The following is a 16,926-nucleotide window of genomic DNA, read 5'->3' as shown; positions in this document are numbered from 1 at the left end:
CTCTCCCCGGCCCTTAATCCAGGGCGCGTCTTCCTTTCCGCTTCCGCGGCCATGAGTCTCGCAATGATCCTAACCACCCTCCTCGGCATCGGCCTCGCAACCGGCGTCTCCTCCAACGGAAACTGGATGGACGCCTCGCTTACCTCGCAGGGCAGCCTGCTGACCGTAGCCTTCTCCACGCTCAACGGCTTCGGCCGCCTCTGCGCCGTCATGCTCCTTCTCAGCGCCGTCTCCAATAACATCCCCTGCACGTACTCCGCCGGCCTCAACCTCCAGATGATCCTCGGCCGCTACGGGCCCCGCGTCCCGCGCCCGCTCCTCACCACCGTCGAGGTCATCGTGTGCACCGTCTGCGCGGTCGTGGCGAGAGACTACCTCCGCGAGATCATGGAGGCGTTCCTCCCGCTGATGAGCTACTGGATCGCTGTGTGGCTGGCTGTTTGTCTGGAGGAGGCGTGCATCTTCCGTCGGAAGGGTGACTATGACTGGTCCATATGGAATACCGCGCATAAGCTGCCGATGGGCCTGGCAGCAGGGATGAGTTTGGTGATTGGATGTTTGGGGGCGGTTTTGGGAATGGTACGTGATGCTCCGGTCAGGGATGTGGGAGTCTATGCACTGACGTCCTGTAGTCTCAGTCGTATTTCGTCGGTCCTATTCCGAAGACCCTCGCTATGCCGGCAGATCTCGGTATGTGGCTGGCGTTTGGCTTTGCGGCGGTCGTGTATCCACCGCTTCGCATTGTGGAGTTGCGTGTCGTGGGACGGTGAAGGTCGACTCTCTTCGTGTTCCAAGACCTAGATAATGTATAATGTGCTAAGACTAAATCTAACTTCTACGGGCCGGGCCGCTACGCATCAGGTGCCTGTTAGTTACTTCCATTCGGCGGAATGTAGATCATGGGCATTAACATATATACCAAGGGCCCATGTGAGTCTGCAGGAAAGCACAGGGGTATCAGGGTCGTCGGATATAAACATGAACTTCACTATTGACGCTACGACCACAACAACGCTTACAGCCTCACCTGTCCACCCTGCAGTCTGCTCCAGTCTTTCGGTTCGAACGGGACATATTTGTCACCCTGCAACCAGTACACCCTGTCAGCGGCGCTAACCAGTGAAGGATCGACGCCCTCAGTGCGCAGCACGTGTTTCTGCTGCTTGTTGTTACCCGTGCCTTGCATCTCCGGGGTGAATCGGAGGAACAGCGGCGCAGCAAAGCGGGGGAGGTTCTTAAGGACGTGGGCAGCGAGCCCATCAAGTGTCGCCTGGGAAGGTGGCACCAGCACAGACGGGTTCTCAGCGTGGTGCTGCTGCTCCAGAATCACGGCGGCGCAGCCGGCACGTCCGTCGTGGTTGGGCAACGCCACACCGTACACGTTGGCCTCGTGCACGTCCGGATGAGTGCCCAGCACCTCGGCCACCTCGCTGGTGGACACGTTCTCGCTCTTCCATCGGAAGGTGTCGCCGATACGGTCGTTGAAGTACCAGCGGCCCTCGTTGTCCCATCGGATGATGTCACCTGTGCGGAAGAATGCGTCGCCCTTGCGGAGGACATCGCGAATGATCTTGCCCTCTGTGGCCTTGGAGTTTTTATAGTATCCCTGGAAGTTCTCGGACGGGTCGGTGGGGTTGATGGCGTAGAGAAGTTCCCCAGGCTCACCACGGGGAACCACCTTGCAGAATCCCGTCTGGGGATCACGCCAGGGCTGCTGGGTCTCGTGGTCGACCTCGACGACTTTGATGCCGCCGCCCATGATCAGTCTGGAAAGACCGCCGTTGCGGCCGATTGCTCCAGCGGCGAAATCATTCGATGAGAGATTCCAGGATCCTGAGGTTCCCTCCGTAGCGGCGTAGAACTCGGCAATCGTAGGGATGTTGAAACGCTCCTTGAATCGGTTCCAGATGTCCGGTCGCAATCCATTGCCGTACACCAGACGGATATTGTGCTTCTTATCCAGATCCTCCCCGGTAGTGGCATCGACGGCTGGCGGAACAGCCATAAGGTACCGCAGAGTCTCACCAACATACTGAACGACTGTCGCGTCGTTCTCGCGCGCCTCGCGCCAAAAGTTCCGCGCAGAGAACTTTCGGCCAATGACTAGGTTTGCTGAGCCCATCAGACATGCGACGAAGCCGAGCACAAATGCCGACGAATGGTAGAGTGGCATGCACTAGTTCTGTTAGCTCTATTACGTCTCAAGAATCAAATCAGTAGAAGTGAGCGTACAGTAAAAACGCGATCGTTCTTGGAAAATTCGAGCCAGTTGGTGATGAACAGTCCACCGGCCCAAACTTTCCACCAGCTGACAATCGCGGGCTTGGGCAGTCCGGTAGTCCCGCTGGTGTAGATCAGTAAAGCCATGTCGCGCAAGATCAAACCACCCCGAGCCTTGTCATCTTCACGATTGGGCTCTGTCTGCATCACCTGGGCTTCAATGTCGGCGGTGTGGAAGACAATCTCAACCGGACCTTGGCCTTCACGGAAATCCGGAGCAGTCATCGTCGCCATTAGCTCCGGTGTGAAATTCGGGCGCACCTCTTCGTCGACCAGGAGTACTCGAGCGGTCGAGGTCTGGATAGAGTGTGACAGTGGCTTTCCGGTGAGATTGTAGTTGATCAGGGCGGGGACAGCGCCGATGCTCCAGAGACCGAAAACGACAATGAGGTAGGTGGAGGAATTCATGAAGTCAAGTGCGACAATGTCCTTGGGTTTGATATGGTGGACTCTCTTGAACCAAGTGCCATACCGAAGGGCGAGCTGGTAGGTCTCGAGGAATGTCCAAGCGCGGCCATTATATGTGAGGAAGGGGAGATTCTGTGTCGCTGGGGCTTTGGCTCGCTCTTCCAGTGTGTAGAACAGGTTCAAGGTGTCGCGGCGCATAGCCATGCGGGACCGAAAAACGGTCTTGATAAGGCCACCGATGAGCTTAACATCATAAAAAAGGGAGTATTTGGCATTGAGATAAGCTAAAGTGGTGGCGACGGCGGGGGCGGCGATAGATAGGGGGACGTCTAAGGAGAAGGCTTATGGTTAGTACTACATCTATGCCTGAAGGGAACTCATTCATAGAAGTTGTTGACATACCTGGTAAAGAAGGAACCGGCACCATTCTGGAGGACAAGGATGGGGTTTGGTGATGACGTTGGTCCCAAGGTAGACAGTTAGGGGAAAATGAAGGCGAGAATCAGGAGTAGAGAGAGGTGGTGAGCGCAGATAACGAGAAAAACCGTCATCAAAGGAGTGAGAGGAAGATTAAAATAACCCAGAACGCGAAGACGAATAGAAGAGAAGAGATGGTGTGGTGCTGAGAAGGGGAACGGAGATAGGTGATGGAATGACAGATGCCTCGGTTCTTTTGCGCCGGCTCGCTCGGGACCCGTTCGGTGTGGAGATGCTACCGGACTTGGAGAGAGAAGGCGATCCATAGTGGAGACGGAGGATATCCATTCAACAGTAGATCCACTGGGATCTGTGTAAACAAGAATGCCGTAGTAGTTGACTAGGAGGAGACTGAAGATATCGTGAAGTAGAAAGGCATAAATGGTATACATCAAACGCATAGTGGAGGTCGCACAACTCTACTCGTCACATGGTATGCCGTTCCTCGGTATTTCCCCCAACTCCCGTCCTGTACCACAACCCGGTCAACACTAACAACACTACCCACCACTCTATTTCTTCTTCTTTACCACGGGCACCTCGTCGTACTCGTCCTCCAGGAATGACCCCAGCGCCTCCAAGGCCTTCTCCAAGACTTCTGTCTCCTGGACAAACCCAACGCGAACGTAGCCTCGAAATTCTTCTCCCTCTCCAAAGCACAGACTTCCAGGCACCAACATTACCCCTGTCTTTTCCAACACCGACTGGCAGAACACAACATCATCGACCGGCTTTCCCATCTTGCTAAACCGGACAAATGCTGTCGTGCCCGCACGGGGCTTCACCCAGGAACATGCCCACCGATGCGCCTCTATAAACTTCTCCAGTATCTCCACGTTCTTCTTTGCTAAAGCGATGTTCCGTCCCAAGAGCGGGTGAATGCACGTCGGTGCCAGCGCGTAACTGGCGATGGCATCATCCAACTGACTGACCGAGATAGTTGTGTAATCTCGTGCCGCAGCGATCTTCTCAATCACCGAACCATCCCTTGAGGCAATCCAACCAATTCGAATTCCCGCCAGACTGTATGCTTTCGACATCGAACCCGTCGCGATCGTATGCTCGTATCCAAGAGACAAAAGGGAGGAGGGGAACTCGGGGTCCATCGGGCTAATTGAGTGGAACAACGGCCGGTATACTTCGTCGGAAAGAATGGCGATAGACGATTCGCGCGCCATGTCCACGATTTCCTCGAGTTTTGCTTGGGGAATGATCGCTCCCGTGGGATTTTGCGGGTTACTATGAGAAGGGAGAGGTATCAGTGTCTATCGACAACTGTAATCAAGGAGAAGAGCCGACGTACTTGAGAATGATCAGCTTGGTATTGGGTCGGATGAGTTCTTTCAACTCATTGACATCCAATTTCCACCCATCCTCTTCCTTCGCCTTCCACAGGCTCACTTCCGCGCCCAGTGAATCCGGGACGGAATAGAGCTGTTGATATGTGGGGTAGTGACATATGACATGATCCCCGGGTCCAACCAGCGCATACAGGGCGAGAAAGTTGGCTTGAATAGCCCCGGATGTGACCAAGACATTATCTGCGGGCAGAGGAGAAGGAGTTCTGACGGAGTAGAGGTTAGCTAGCGTGCTACGTAGTTGCTCCGAACCCCGAATTGCACCGTATGTGAGCTTGGTGGAGAGATCCAATGGATTCAAGGATTTATCCTCGCATAAATCCTGGAGGTCGGCGACAGAGATCGAGGCACAGCAAGTCTCAGCGACATTGTACTTGGCCTGAGTTTCATATTTGTCCATCCACTGCGCACGAGGAGAGAATTGCGGGATTAGCAAATGGAATGCACGTGAATTGCAGGCAAAATGCGGGGGAGCTGGTACATGGACGAGGGAAGTCGAAGGGACACACCTGCTCAACGGCGAAGTCTTTGATTTGGACCATGATGACTGCAAGTCGAACCTCTACAGGGATACAGAGCCGAGAACACTAGGTAGTTGTGAGGGTGGGAGAACCATTCCCCGCGATTCTGCGCTCTTCTGGGTGGGTGGTGATGGGGAAGGCGTAGTCACGTGAGACTAACTGAAGCTATTCCCAAACAGGATCAACGGGGCAGGATGACATGATGCGAGGTCGTCCATGTCTCGTTCAAAGATCAATGCCTTTTTGGGGGGGCGTGATGTAGAGTAAACTGCGTCGATAAGGAGAGACTGAGAACCCCTGCATACTGCACCATGCGGTCTCTTATGCAGGCAATGAAGTAGACTGCTGCCCCAGGCATCCAGGCACCAGTGCGTCATCGTCCCGGAGCTCTTCCCGTGTTCTCTTCTCCACTCCTCTTGACCACTACTACGACTACGTGCTCCCTCCGGTTCTCTCATCCTCTCCTCCCTGCCACACTGTTCCTTCGTCTTTCGTCTCGTTTCTTCATCTTCTGCTTTCATTGCACTACTGTTGTATCTTATTTATGTTTTTTTCTCATGAGCGGTGTCTCGCATCATTAACCACACCTCCATCTCCAGCATATCCAATGTTCCCTCCTACCGCCTCCTAATCTATCCGGTTCATTTGGTTCTCCCTACCCAGCTCCATCCAAGAGCTATCTGGTCATCTGTGGCCTCCCTACCATCAGAATGCGGTTAGGAACTACTCTACGGCTCTCCCTAGCGACCGCCCTCACTCTATCGGTGTCCACATCGGCGTTCGGCAACTACTCCGAATCCGACGTTATCCCCCCGCTCTTTTCGTCCCTAGACGACCGTCCTCCGGAGTGCCCACCTTGTTTCAACTGTCAGCTCGACTCCTTCCAGTGCGCCCAGTTTGCAGCTTGCGACAAGTTTACAGGAAAATGCGTCTGTCCTCCTGGCTTCGGCGGTGATGACTGTGCCAAACCGCTCTGCGGGTCCCTGGCGGACGGCCATGAGAGGTCCCCTCGAGACGATAAGACGTGTCAATGCCACGAGGGCTGGACTGGAATCAATTGCAATGTGTGCGAAACTGATAATGCCTGTAACGCGATGATGCCCGAAGGCGAGGGGGGTGTCTGCTACAAGCAAGGCGTCACAGTCAAGGAGAACTTTCAAATGTGCGATGTGACGAATCGCATGATTTTGAAGCAGCTGGATGGACGGAAACCCCAAGTTACCTTCTCTTGCGAGGCGGAAGACCACACCTGTAACTTCCAGTTCTGGGTCGACCAGCGGGAGTCGTTTTACTGTGGCCTAGACACCTGCGACTGGAGTCTGGAAACCAGCAACACCCAAAATAAAACTAACTACAAGTGTGATAACATCCAGTGCAAATGCATTCCAGACCGTATGCTGTGTGGAGAGTCCGGCTCCGTTGATATCGGAGACTTCCTCGAGCAATCCATCAAGGGGCCAGCCTCCTTCTACACGGTGTCTACATTGGGCGGCAGCAAATCTGATGGAAGCGTCTTCTCGGAGCCTGCGATGAATGACCTCATCCAGAGCATCTTCGGAGACCCAAGTATCTTCCTGCAATGCGACGCGGGAGAGTGTTTATATAAAACCGATGTCCCAGGATACACGCGCCCCGTCAAACAGATCAATACGCCTCTCATTGCCGGTGTGATCGCTGGCTGTGCACTTTTTATCGTCGCAGTCATTCTGGTGGTGTGGTATCTCTCTCGCAGAGCTTACCGCGGACGCATTCAACTGCCACTCTCTGATGACTCTGATGATGAAGCCTCCAAACTCATGGCCGAGCACAGACCAGCTGCCTTATACTGGGACAATGTTTCATATCACCTCAACGGAAAGCCAATTCTATATGACCTCCACGGTGCCGCCCAACCTGGTGAGATAACTGCCATTATGGGTGCATCGGGTGCCGGAAAGACGAGCTTCCTTGACATCCTTGCGCGAAAGAACAAGCGGGGGGCTATTCATGGAGACTTCTACGTCAACGGAGAGAAACTCAATGACAATGATTTCAAGACCATGATTGGATTTGTGGATCAGGAAGACACCATGCTTCCTACCCTGACCGTGCATGAGACCATCCTGACCAGTGCGCTATTACGCCTACCCCGGGATATGAGTCGGGCGGCAAAGGAACAGCGCGTAATCGAGGTGGAAAAACAGCTTGGTATCTATCAGATCCGAAACCAGCTGATCGGCTCGGAAGAAGGCAGAGGTCGGGGCATCTCTGGGGGCGAAAAGCGTCGAGTGGGAATCGCCTGCGAGCTGGTCACGAGCCCGAGTATTCTCTTCCTCGACGAACCCACTAGCGGACTGGTAAGTTCAGGCATTATTCCGTAATATGGAGTCTTCAGTTACTGACACATGCAGGACGCATTCAATGCATTCAATGTCGTGGAGTGCTTGGTAACGCTGGCGAAGACCTATAATCGGACCGTTATCTTTACCATCCATCAACCACGATCCAACATCGTCGCGTTGTTTGACCGCTTGGTTCTCCTGGCTCAAGGAAGGACCGTGTACTCAGGGCCCTTCTCGACCTGCCAGGACTTCTTCGATGCGTCTGGATACAGTTGCCCTCCTGGTTTCAACATCGCGGACTATCTCGTAGATCTGACCATGCACGCCAGTGCTTCCCAGCCGTACAGCGACGAGGTACGGCCTAACCTACTAGATGTCCGGACGGATCCACCCAAGACTGCCTCGAGCAGTTTACGAGCCGTCAAGTCCGTGGCTAGCGTGTCGAATGTGAGCACGGAAGATAATTCCAGCAGTACTGTGGAAGCCAACCGGCGGCCAAAGACGAGCCGACGGATTTCGCTGAAGCAACGACAGGATCGGCAGCTCTACACGCGGAAGAAAGACCCCGAGACTCCACCCACCCCAAAGACTGATGACGAGGATGCCCCTGCAAACGAAGTAGCGGACAACACCCGACGCTGGCTGCGTTTGGCCCGGCAACAAGGCAATGTTCCTCCGCAGATCCTGGATGACCCCGACGAGCTGCCTCCGGCTGCTCCCGGCCAGAGTGATCTTGATATTTTGATCGCCAATTACGCCGCGTCAGATGTTGCTCGGTCTGTCCATGATGAAATTATGAGCGCCGTGCAAAGCGCGCAAGCGGCGAACGGGTCGGCCAATGAGGAGATTATTGCTGGAACGCAAGGACCTACTTCCAAGGGCCATGCCCGAGTGGGGCTCCTCCGGCAGTTCATCATCTTATCCCAGCGAACATGGCGAAACCTCTACCGAAACCCCATGCTGATGCTGACGCACTATGCGATTGCGATCCTTCTCGCTGTCCTGTGTGGATTCTTATTCTACGGACTAACGGATGATATTAAGGGCTTCCAGAACCGACTGGGACTGTTCTTCTTCATCCTGGCGCTGTTTGGATTTAGTACACTTACCAGTCTGACGGTTTTCAGCGGGGAGCGACTACTATTTGTGCGCGAGCGGGCGAACGGATATTACCATCCTGTGACCTACTTTGCGTCCAAGGTGGTGTTTGATATTGTTCCCCTCCGTCTGATCCCTCCCATCATCATGGGTGTGATTGTGTACCCGATGACGGGCTTGATCCCTGCATGGGGCGAGTTTTTCCGCTTCATCTTGGTCCTAGTTCTGTTCAACCTCGCGGCTGCGAACATTTGCCTCTTTATCGGCATCGTTTTCCGAGATGGCGGGGTGGCCAACTTGATCGGCAGTCTGGTGATGCTGTTCAGTTTGTTGTTTGCGGGCCTCCTACTCAACCACGATGCGATCCCTAAGTCTGCTCTGTGGTTACAGACGGTGAGCCTTCCTTGAGGTTGTGATACTACGTGGATACTAATCGTTGTGGCTTAGCTGTCGATCTTCCATTATGGATTCGAGGCCCTGATCGTAAACGAAGTAACCTATCTGACGCTGATTGATCACAAGTACGGGCTGGATATTGAGGTTCCGGGAGCGTCGATTCTGAGTGCGTTTGGATTCAACACGCAGGCGCTGTGGACGGACGTTATCGGATTGGCGGTGATCTCGGGGGCATTTATCGTGATTGCGTATGCGGCGATGCATGTGTTGTTGATTGAGAAGCGGTGATGAGGATAGACAATCTGTCTATGTTATTGTGATGGGGGTTTTTGGCGTCTATGAGACCGGAGTCTGAATCTTTACTGTTAGGGTCGTGATCATGTAAGAAGGAATATACCTACGGAGTAGACTGCTGGATATCGCACATTGTACCTCTCTCTACCTACCTTGGGTACCTGGAGGTACTGTAGCAGGCACGTGGTCGTCAACGTCATCACCCATGACCATCACAAGTCCCTGCAACGGAATGCGACAACAGACACTCTCGCTGCACCTCGACACCACATCGAATCTATCTTGCTTCCCAAACGAAGAAAGGTCTTCTCGATTCTCTAGTCGCTCTGTCGGTCCGCACTATTTCCGCCTCGATTCGATCGACTTCCACCCCCGACGACGAAGAGTGGAGTCCGAGTCCCGGTGGCTGGACACTCCGCTGGCAAGAGCAAGACACACCAGAACGCTGCGATAGAGCCGATTGCGAGGGAGAACTTGGTTCAGACGATCACTCTACACCACAGAGTATCTGACAGAGACTTCCGACAGAAAAGAAGTTCTCTGGGAGTGGGATACCGTGGACGATCTACCTTACGACTGACTACCTTCCTCCCGCTACTACTGCTCACCGCCCCCGCCAATCAAGCGAAGTGGAAAGCCTCCTCACTTTCTCCAACTTCTCTCCCTCCTCCTGCTCCGTTGTCCTCCTCCACCCCCGGCCCCCCGTCTGCTTCTCCTCTCTCCTCTCTCCTCTTTCTCGAGTCTCTCTTCCTCGTGCTCACCTTGTCTCTTCCCCTCTCTCGCCCTCTCTCTCGCCCAACATGTCCGGTGAGGCCTGGCTCTACCTGTTGGCGGTGTTGATCAACGCCGTCAACCTCTTCCTGCAGGTGTTCTTCACCATCATGTATAGTGATCTGGAATGGTATGTTTCTCTCCGTCATCGGAGTTGGCCTCCCGCGATCCCCCACCCGGTCTCTCCTCGCACAGTCGCGACAGAACAACCCCAGCTAACTTCTGTCTTCCGTAGTGATTACATCAACCCCATCGATCTCTGCAACCGTCTCAACGCCTACATCGTGCCCGAGGCCGCCGTTCACGCTTTCCTGACCCTACTGTTCCTCATCAATGGCTACTGGCTGGCGATCATCCTCAACCTGCCTCTGTTGGCGTTCAATGCCAAGAAGTGCGTTTTTCCACCTCCCGCACCCTTAGCCTCGAAGGGTCCAGACACGACCCCGGCCTGTCATCAGGAACCGTCGCTAATCGAACAACTATGTTTAGGATTTACGACAACCAGCACCTCCTGGATGCTACCGAGATCTTCCGCAAGCTGAATGTGCACAAGAAGGTATGGGGAACTGCTCGATCTTTACGTCATTTCCCCCCGCGGGCGGAACGCTGACTCGATCCAATAGGAATCTTTCATCAAGCTGGGCTTCCACCTCTTGATGTTTTTCTTCTACCTCTACAGCATGATTGTCGCCCTCATCCGCGACGAGTCCCACTGACTGCGCGACAAGACCGAACACGCGATGCGCAATGGCCGTCCTGGCTGATGGATCACGTGCCTTGTTCCTGTTGCACCGGTGGCGGAGAGAAGAAACGAAATTGCCTCCATCGGGTGTTTTAATAACTTCGATCGCTTTTGGGGTAGGGCTTGCTGTTCCGCTAGTCTCTTCAGAAGGAATTCGAGGAGTGACGATCTATGAAACTGCGTCAAGTCCACGCCCCAACTGCTGGGTTGCGGGGATGATATAGAGCGGGGGATGCATGTTTTGGGTTTTACGCATGAAGGGGAATGAACCGAGTTACGACGACCAGGATCTCTGACATGCCGTGTTTACTGTATTGCTTTGTTGCGTTCTAATTCCCGTGTTAATGTCTTTTTTGATGTGTGCTGTATATACCTCCTAGCGGTGCGAAATGAAGAGCGTACGATACCCTTGGGTCAGTAGCAGTAGGACATAATATTTTGAACGTACTAATGGTCTCGAATAATCAACACCTTATCACCATGGAGGTATGGCCGGTTCTTTGGAAAGTGCATGGTGGTAGCTTCTTCGTCACGGGTGTGTTCCGCCGCCCGTAAAATATCCAAACTTCTGGAGTCTCCATCTTCATCTCTCTCACATCCTTCTCTCACATCTCGTCCGGACCACTTCATCATGGCCTCTCTATTAGGTGCTGGATATGAATCCAGCGATGATGACTCCAATGCCCCTAAGACACAACTTCCCGCGACCAAGGTTGTCGCTGCGCCGGAAGTGAATACAGAGGTTTGGTCCCCAGACTGGCTTGTCCCCGGCCACTCTACCGCCCCTTTCCTCCAGACCGTCATGGACAGAGATATCTAATGACCCTACAGGATCAAGCGCATATGCAGATGATGCTCGCCAACACCTCTTCTGGTGCCCTCACCTACAACGCCACATACGATGATCTCTCCCGTCCGACACAAGGCCCCGCAAACCCTTTCAAGCCCGACGGTCCTGCCAACGGGCTCAAACGCAAAAACGTACCCACGGGCTACGCCGAAGAAGCCGCCATCAGTGAAGCCACCTTCGCCGCGCAGCACCGCACGTTCCAGAGTCTCGGATACACTCGCAACCCGACCCTCCCGGGCCAGTTCGTTGGTAACCTCGAGAATGCGGCGCAGTTCGGCGGTCGCGACATCGTGCAGATGAAGCCCTCCAAGGAGGTCTCCGCCGCGCTGCGGGCCAAGCGACAAAAGAAGGGCGACCCCAGCATTGTCGAAGGGGCGGGCGCATACCTCGGCCCATGGGCAAAGTACCAGGATGACGACCGTCTGTACGAGCAGGAAGCTGCCGACGAAGACCACGAGCTCGCCAGCGACGAGGAGTACGTTGAGGAAGAAGAGGAGGAATCAGCGGCAGCACACATGCCCGCGATGAGCAAGCAAGCCACCGACTACCAGGACGATGCGTCGCAGACGGAGACGACCGAGTTCCACGGCTCCGAGCAGTTCGACTACATGGGTCGCACGTACATGCACGTCCCGCAGGACCTCGACGTCGACCTCAAGAAAGAAGTCGGCAGCATCAAGAACTTCATTCCCAAGAAACTCATCCACACTTGGAAATCCCACACCAAGCCCATCACCGCGCTGCGCTTCTTCCCTTCCTCCGGTCACCTGCTGTTGTCTGCTGCGGCCGACGGCAAGGCCAAGATCTGGGACGTCTACCACTCGCGCGAGCTGCTGCGCACCTTCTCCGGCCATTCCAAGGCCATCACCGACGCCGACTTTCACCCTTCCGGCACCACCTTCCTCACGGCCTCGTACGACCGCCAGATCAAGCTGTGGGACACCGAGTACGGAAAGTGTCTGGGCCGGTTCTCGACTGGCAAGACGCCGCACGTCGTGCGGTTCAACCCCAACCCGGAGCTCTCGCACGAGTTCCTGGCCGGTATGTCGGACAAGAAGATTGTGCAGTTCGACACGCGGTCCGGCGAGCTGGTGCAGGAATACGACCACCATCTTGCCGCCATCAACACCATCACCTTCGTCGACGAAAACCGCCGCTTCATCTCCACCTCCGACGACAAGTCCCTCCGCGCCTGGGAGTACGGCATCCCCGTGCCGATCAAGTTCATCGCCGAGCCCTACATGTTCGCGCTTACCCGCGCCGCGCCCCATCCCAACGGCAAATACGTCGCCTTCCAGTCCGGCGATAACCAGATTGTCGTGTACGGCGCGACGGATAAGTTCCGCCAGAACCGCAAGAAGAGCTTCCGTGGCCACAACAACGCCGGCTACGCGATTGATATCAAGATCTCCCCCGACGGCCAGTTCATCTGCTCCGGTGATTCGGGTGGTTATGTCTGTTTCTGGGACTGGAAGACCGGCAAGATGTACCACAAGATTCAGGCGGGCGGCAAGGAAGGCGGTGCGACAACGTGTCTTGATTGGCATCCGCAGGAGACGAGTAAGGTGGTGACGGGTGGGTTGGATGGAACTATTAAGTATTGGGACTAGGCTTGGTGTGATGATAATATTATATGCTATAAGAATTGGTTTGTTGATACCATCAATACATACGCATTGACTATATAAGGATTCTGTTTCAATGAATACTAGAGATGGGAGTTCTTCGTTTATCGTAGCTACCTCAACGGTAGAGGTGATATTTATTCGTACATTAGACTAAAAACTGGCCATCTCAATCCAGCTAGCCACAAACGCCAACCGCCGTCCCCGATCCGCAGCCATACGCGCCGAAAACTCCGCAAAGTTGAGTTTTGCGCCTGTGCCGCCACGCTCCTTCGCCTCGCGCTCGATCTGGTTCAGATACGCCCAGCGAGTGAGCGTCGGCGGGGATGGCGGACGCTCCGGGATCGTCGCACAGGACGCAGAGGGTGGGAGAGGCTGGATGGGCGAGGGGGAGGACTTGGGAGCGGTGGCCTCAGCTTCCGGCGAGGACGCGGCCAAAGACGGCGGTGCAGGGAACGAGGTAGTGCCGTTTGGCTGCAGACGGAGCTCTGCGGGGAGCGTTTGTCTGCGGGCCTGCTGGGGTACCGGGGAGTGGATGGCGTGGGAGGAGGCGGTGGGGGAGGGTGAGACTGGACGTTCTTGCTCGAGGTCGTCTGCGTTGGGGCGATGATGGGGGAGTGTGGGATCGCGATAGGGCTCCTCTTCGCGGAGCTCGTGTGTTCCAGCAGTCTGTGTGCGCGCTTCTGGTTCCGCGGGCTCTGATGATTCCACGGACTCGAGCTCGTCCACTTCACTCTCCGGGGAGGTATATTCGCCAGATTCGTACTCCTCCGGATCGGCGAGATGCGTAGGACGCACGTCGTCGTCGGGGACTCTCAGCTCTGGCGATGGGGGCGCTAGAACGGGACCATCATCAACGGGTTCCAGCGGCCGCAAAGGTGGACTGCGGATTGAGTAGCCAGCGCGGTCGAGTAGTTCACGAAGAGATCTGTCGGTGAATGGGTTGTGTGTCGGCCCTTCAGCATCCATCACGACTTCGTTGTTTCCGGCCGATTGTTGTGTCTCCTCCTGGGTTTCTTCGGTCTGGGTATTCCGTTGCTCCTGCATTGCCTTGTTTCGAGCGTGCATCTTCTCGATGGCCTCAATCTGACGAGCCCAGATTTTGCGTTGGTGGCGGGTTTGGTAAACCTCCATAAGCAGGTCCTCTTTAGGTTTGAAGAGGATATCCAGGAGTTCGTTGAACCCTTGTTGGGTGACCTGATACAGGATCTCTTTGCCAACGTCCTTTTCGACTTCGGGTACCTCGAAACCTCCCCACCGCTCACCGACCAGGATGCTGCGCGAGGACGTGGAAGGGTTGGACCGGACATCATAGTCATCGGGAATATCGTCTTGGAAGCGCACCTTGGAGGACGACCGAGAGCGAGGAGACGGCGGGTGGGACTCGAAGTCTGGCTGGTCCTCCTCCTGCGTGCCTTCGTCGGTCATATTGTCTGACTCGCTCTCGTAACCGGCCGGTGCGGTGGTGCCATCTTCCACGTCCGTGTAGAATGCCCTGCGTCTCCAACGCTCGTCGATCCCGTGTCTGCGGGCCTCATCAACGCGTCTCTCGTCGTCGCTGACCATCCGGGTATACACGGCTGTACTGATCCGAGCCCGATCCACCGGGTCGGTGACTTCCTGGATGGGGACATACGCTCCAAGGGCGTTCACGATATCCTCATCCCGGATCTGCTCAACTGGGGGCCAGCGATCTGTGAAAGCAGTCGAGCTGGAATAGTCACTACTGCCGTCATCGGTGTTGTCATCTGGCTGTCGATTCGGATTACGCATGTCGCCGGCAGGCGTGGGAACACGCACGTTAGGGAACAGCGGCCGTCGGGATCCATATCGTCCGCGAAGGGCAGCATCTCCAACAACAGCATGTCTGTCGCCGGTGTCGTCGCCATCAGGGCGCAGGACACCCTCATTATCCACAACTTCCATGTCACCTTCTGTGTTCATGCGCTTGCCCTCGCCAGTTCTTGAGACTTCACCTGAGGGGATACTGCCTGGGAAAGCAGAGCTGATCGGCTGGCTCCCAAGGATGACGTCTCGGGCACCGCCTTCCAGGAAGTCATCTTCCATGCCAGCGACCATATCTCGTGTGAGTTCCCTGCTGAGCGCGTAATAGGCGCGGAATACCCGAAGGAAGTCCTTCCGTTCCACGTATCCATCTCCATCAATATCATACCCCCGGAACACGCGGCGCAACCGCTCATCATTACTCTTGTTGTTGAGACTGGCAAGTCCTTTCAAGAACTCTTCAAACCCGATCAGCCCATCACCGTTCGTATCGTAAAAGGCAAACATGCGGTCGTAGATGAGACTCGGTGGCGGCGGCCTAATAGACGTGTTGGGAACAAAGCACCGATCAAATGTCTTCCGATCAATCGCCATATGTAATTTATTGGGGTCATCGGCCCATTCGTAGCTCGCCAGGCATCGAAACTGGTCCCACAGCGCATCCAACTCCGTATTCTCGAAATTGGTCTCCTTCATCAGACGCTTCGCAAGGCCCCGACTCAAACTGCGCGGCAGCATCGCAGGCTTCCCAGGATACCATACAGGCTGAGACTGGCGCGGGCTCCCCAGGAACGGCGCCGGAATGCGGACCTTGTAGAACAGATGCGTCTTGATGTGCACTTGCATGGCCTCGCACGTCTCGCAAAGATCATAGTCGATGCAGTTCGCACAGCGATACCGAATCCCCTGGATCGGCATGGCACCGCAACTGTTGCACGTCACGCCCCGATGGATATACCCATCCCGGCGGGCCTGGTCCTCTGCAATATGATAAAGCAGGTTCAGCAAATTCTGACCCTCCCGCGTCGGCGACGAATCGTTATTCCCGTCTCGCCACGAAAACACGCTCTGATCGTCGACCACCGTTTCACCACCGTCCATATTCAACCCGGCCGGCGCCCCAGCCGTCTCATCCGGGAACGTGGAGGTCGACAACGTCACGCGCTCGCCGTTTTGACGCCGTCGTCGCAGTTCCTCGCCATAATTGCTGTCCTCGTTGAAGCGCGCCAGCGCCCGCTCAATACCCGCCCGCGAGATCCCCCGTCGCTGCAGTTGTTCCGTGAGGTAGTTCCTCTCCGCGCTGCCCTCTTCAAGGACATGCGTGGGCGGGAAGTCTAGCGCCAGAAACGACTCCAAGAATGTATCCTCCATCATTTCGCGCATGCGCTCCGCATGTGCCTGCGGTACGCCGACCTCCTCCATGAGCTGGTCCCGTGTTGCGAGAAGCGACGGGAGAAGGCCGCTCTCCACGCGCCGGCCATCTTCGGTTTCTATGCGAAATGTGCCGTAGACGCCGTTCTGGCGTTCCAGGAGCTCCAGGTGGGCTATGGCGCGGGATGACGGCGTGTCTGCGGCGCCGGGGTCTTCGGGCTCGTTTCGTCGGTGGCGTCGGACAGTTCGTCGTCGACGGAGGGGCTGGGACGGGGAGGTCGAGAAGAGCTGGTTGTTGATGTATACCAGGGCGTAGGCGGCTGCGATGCCTGTGAGGAGGTAGAGCACCGGACGGTAGCGGGCGAGGCCCGGCCTGGACTGCGATTCCGACATGGCGGTCAATGACGAGGTTTATTGAGCTGGTGGCATTTCTGTGCTTATGGAGATCGGAGCATAGGAAGAATTAGGATAGGAGAGGAAAGTAGAGTAGGGGAGAGTGTCGTGAGGTGAGAAAGGTGAATGGAGGTGTTGGGGAAACTGACAGTTGATGAAAAGGCAGAATGACGGAGCTGGTGGACGACCGCCTTGGCAGATGCACCGTTGGCCTACAAGTCTAGAACATCTTCAAT

General features: G+C 55.5%; 6 protein-coding genes across 6 annotated transcripts; 3 read left to right on the top strand and 3 right to left on the bottom strand.

Annotated features, from left to right (window-relative positions):
• Window positions 1-69: 69 nt before the first annotated feature.
• Window positions 70-3,115, bottom strand: ATEG_03707 (putative long-chain fatty acid transporter; the record flags this gene model as incomplete). Its single annotated transcript, XM_001212885.1, has 5 exons — window positions 70-525; window positions 624-797; window positions 1,028-2,176; window positions 2,233-3,017; window positions 3,091-3,115. The coding sequence occupies 5 exons, from the start codon at window positions 3,113-3,115 to the stop codon at window positions 70-72; spliced, it is 2,589 nt and encodes an 862-aa protein (XP_001212885.1).
• A 562-nt stretch (window positions 3,116-3,677) lies between these two features.
• On the bottom strand, window positions 3,678-4,923 carry ATEG_03706 (uncharacterized protein; the record flags this gene model as incomplete). The annotated part of the gene is made up of 2 exons (XM_001212884.1): window positions 3,678-4,404; window positions 4,469-4,923. 2 exons carry the CDS (start codon window positions 4,921-4,923, stop codon window positions 3,678-3,680), a joined length of 1,182 nt encoding a protein of 393 aa, XP_001212884.1.
• Window positions 4,924-5,754: 831 nt separating this feature from the next.
• Window positions 5,755-9,147, top strand: ATEG_03705 (putative ATP-dependent permease ADP1; the record flags this gene model as incomplete). The annotated part of the gene is made up of 3 exons (XM_001212883.1): window positions 5,755-7,380; window positions 7,435-8,856; window positions 8,911-9,147. 3 exons carry the CDS (start codon window positions 5,755-5,757, stop codon window positions 9,145-9,147), a joined length of 3,285 nt encoding a protein of 1,094 aa, XP_001212883.1.
• An 806-nt stretch (window positions 9,148-9,953) lies between these two features.
• Window positions 9,954-10,640, top strand: ATEG_03704 (cornichon family protein; the record flags this gene model as incomplete). The annotated part of the gene is made up of 4 exons (XM_001212882.1): window positions 9,954-10,054; window positions 10,160-10,315; window positions 10,414-10,480; window positions 10,548-10,640. 4 exons carry the CDS (start codon window positions 9,954-9,956, stop codon window positions 10,638-10,640), a joined length of 417 nt encoding a protein of 138 aa, XP_001212882.1.
• Window positions 10,641-11,297: 657 nt separating this feature from the next.
• On the top strand, window positions 11,298-13,126 carry ATEG_03703 (WD40 repeat domain-containing protein; the record flags this gene model as incomplete). The annotated part of the gene is made up of 2 exons (XM_001212881.1): window positions 11,298-11,396; window positions 11,498-13,126. 2 exons carry the CDS (start codon window positions 11,298-11,300, stop codon window positions 13,124-13,126), a joined length of 1,728 nt encoding a protein of 575 aa, XP_001212881.1.
• Window positions 13,127-14,222: 1,096 nt separating this feature from the next.
• On the bottom strand, window positions 14,223-16,690 carry ATEG_03702 (EF hand domain protein; the record flags this gene model as incomplete). Its single annotated transcript, XM_001212880.1, has 2 exons — window positions 14,223-14,269; window positions 14,407-16,690. The coding sequence occupies 2 exons, from the start codon at window positions 16,688-16,690 to the stop codon at window positions 14,223-14,225; spliced, it is 2,331 nt and encodes a 776-aa protein (XP_001212880.1).
• Between the last annotated feature and the right edge of the window lie 236 nt (window positions 16,691-16,926).

The sequence above is a fragment of the Aspergillus terreus genome, genomic scaffold, assembly GCF_000149615.1.
Source record: "Aspergillus terreus NIH2624 scaffold_5 genomic scaffold, whole genome shotgun sequence".
NCBI classification, from domain to species: domain Eukaryota; kingdom Fungi; phylum Ascomycota; class Eurotiomycetes; order Eurotiales; family Aspergillaceae; genus Aspergillus; species Aspergillus terreus.
This window is presented reverse-complemented; position numbering and strand designations above follow the sequence as displayed.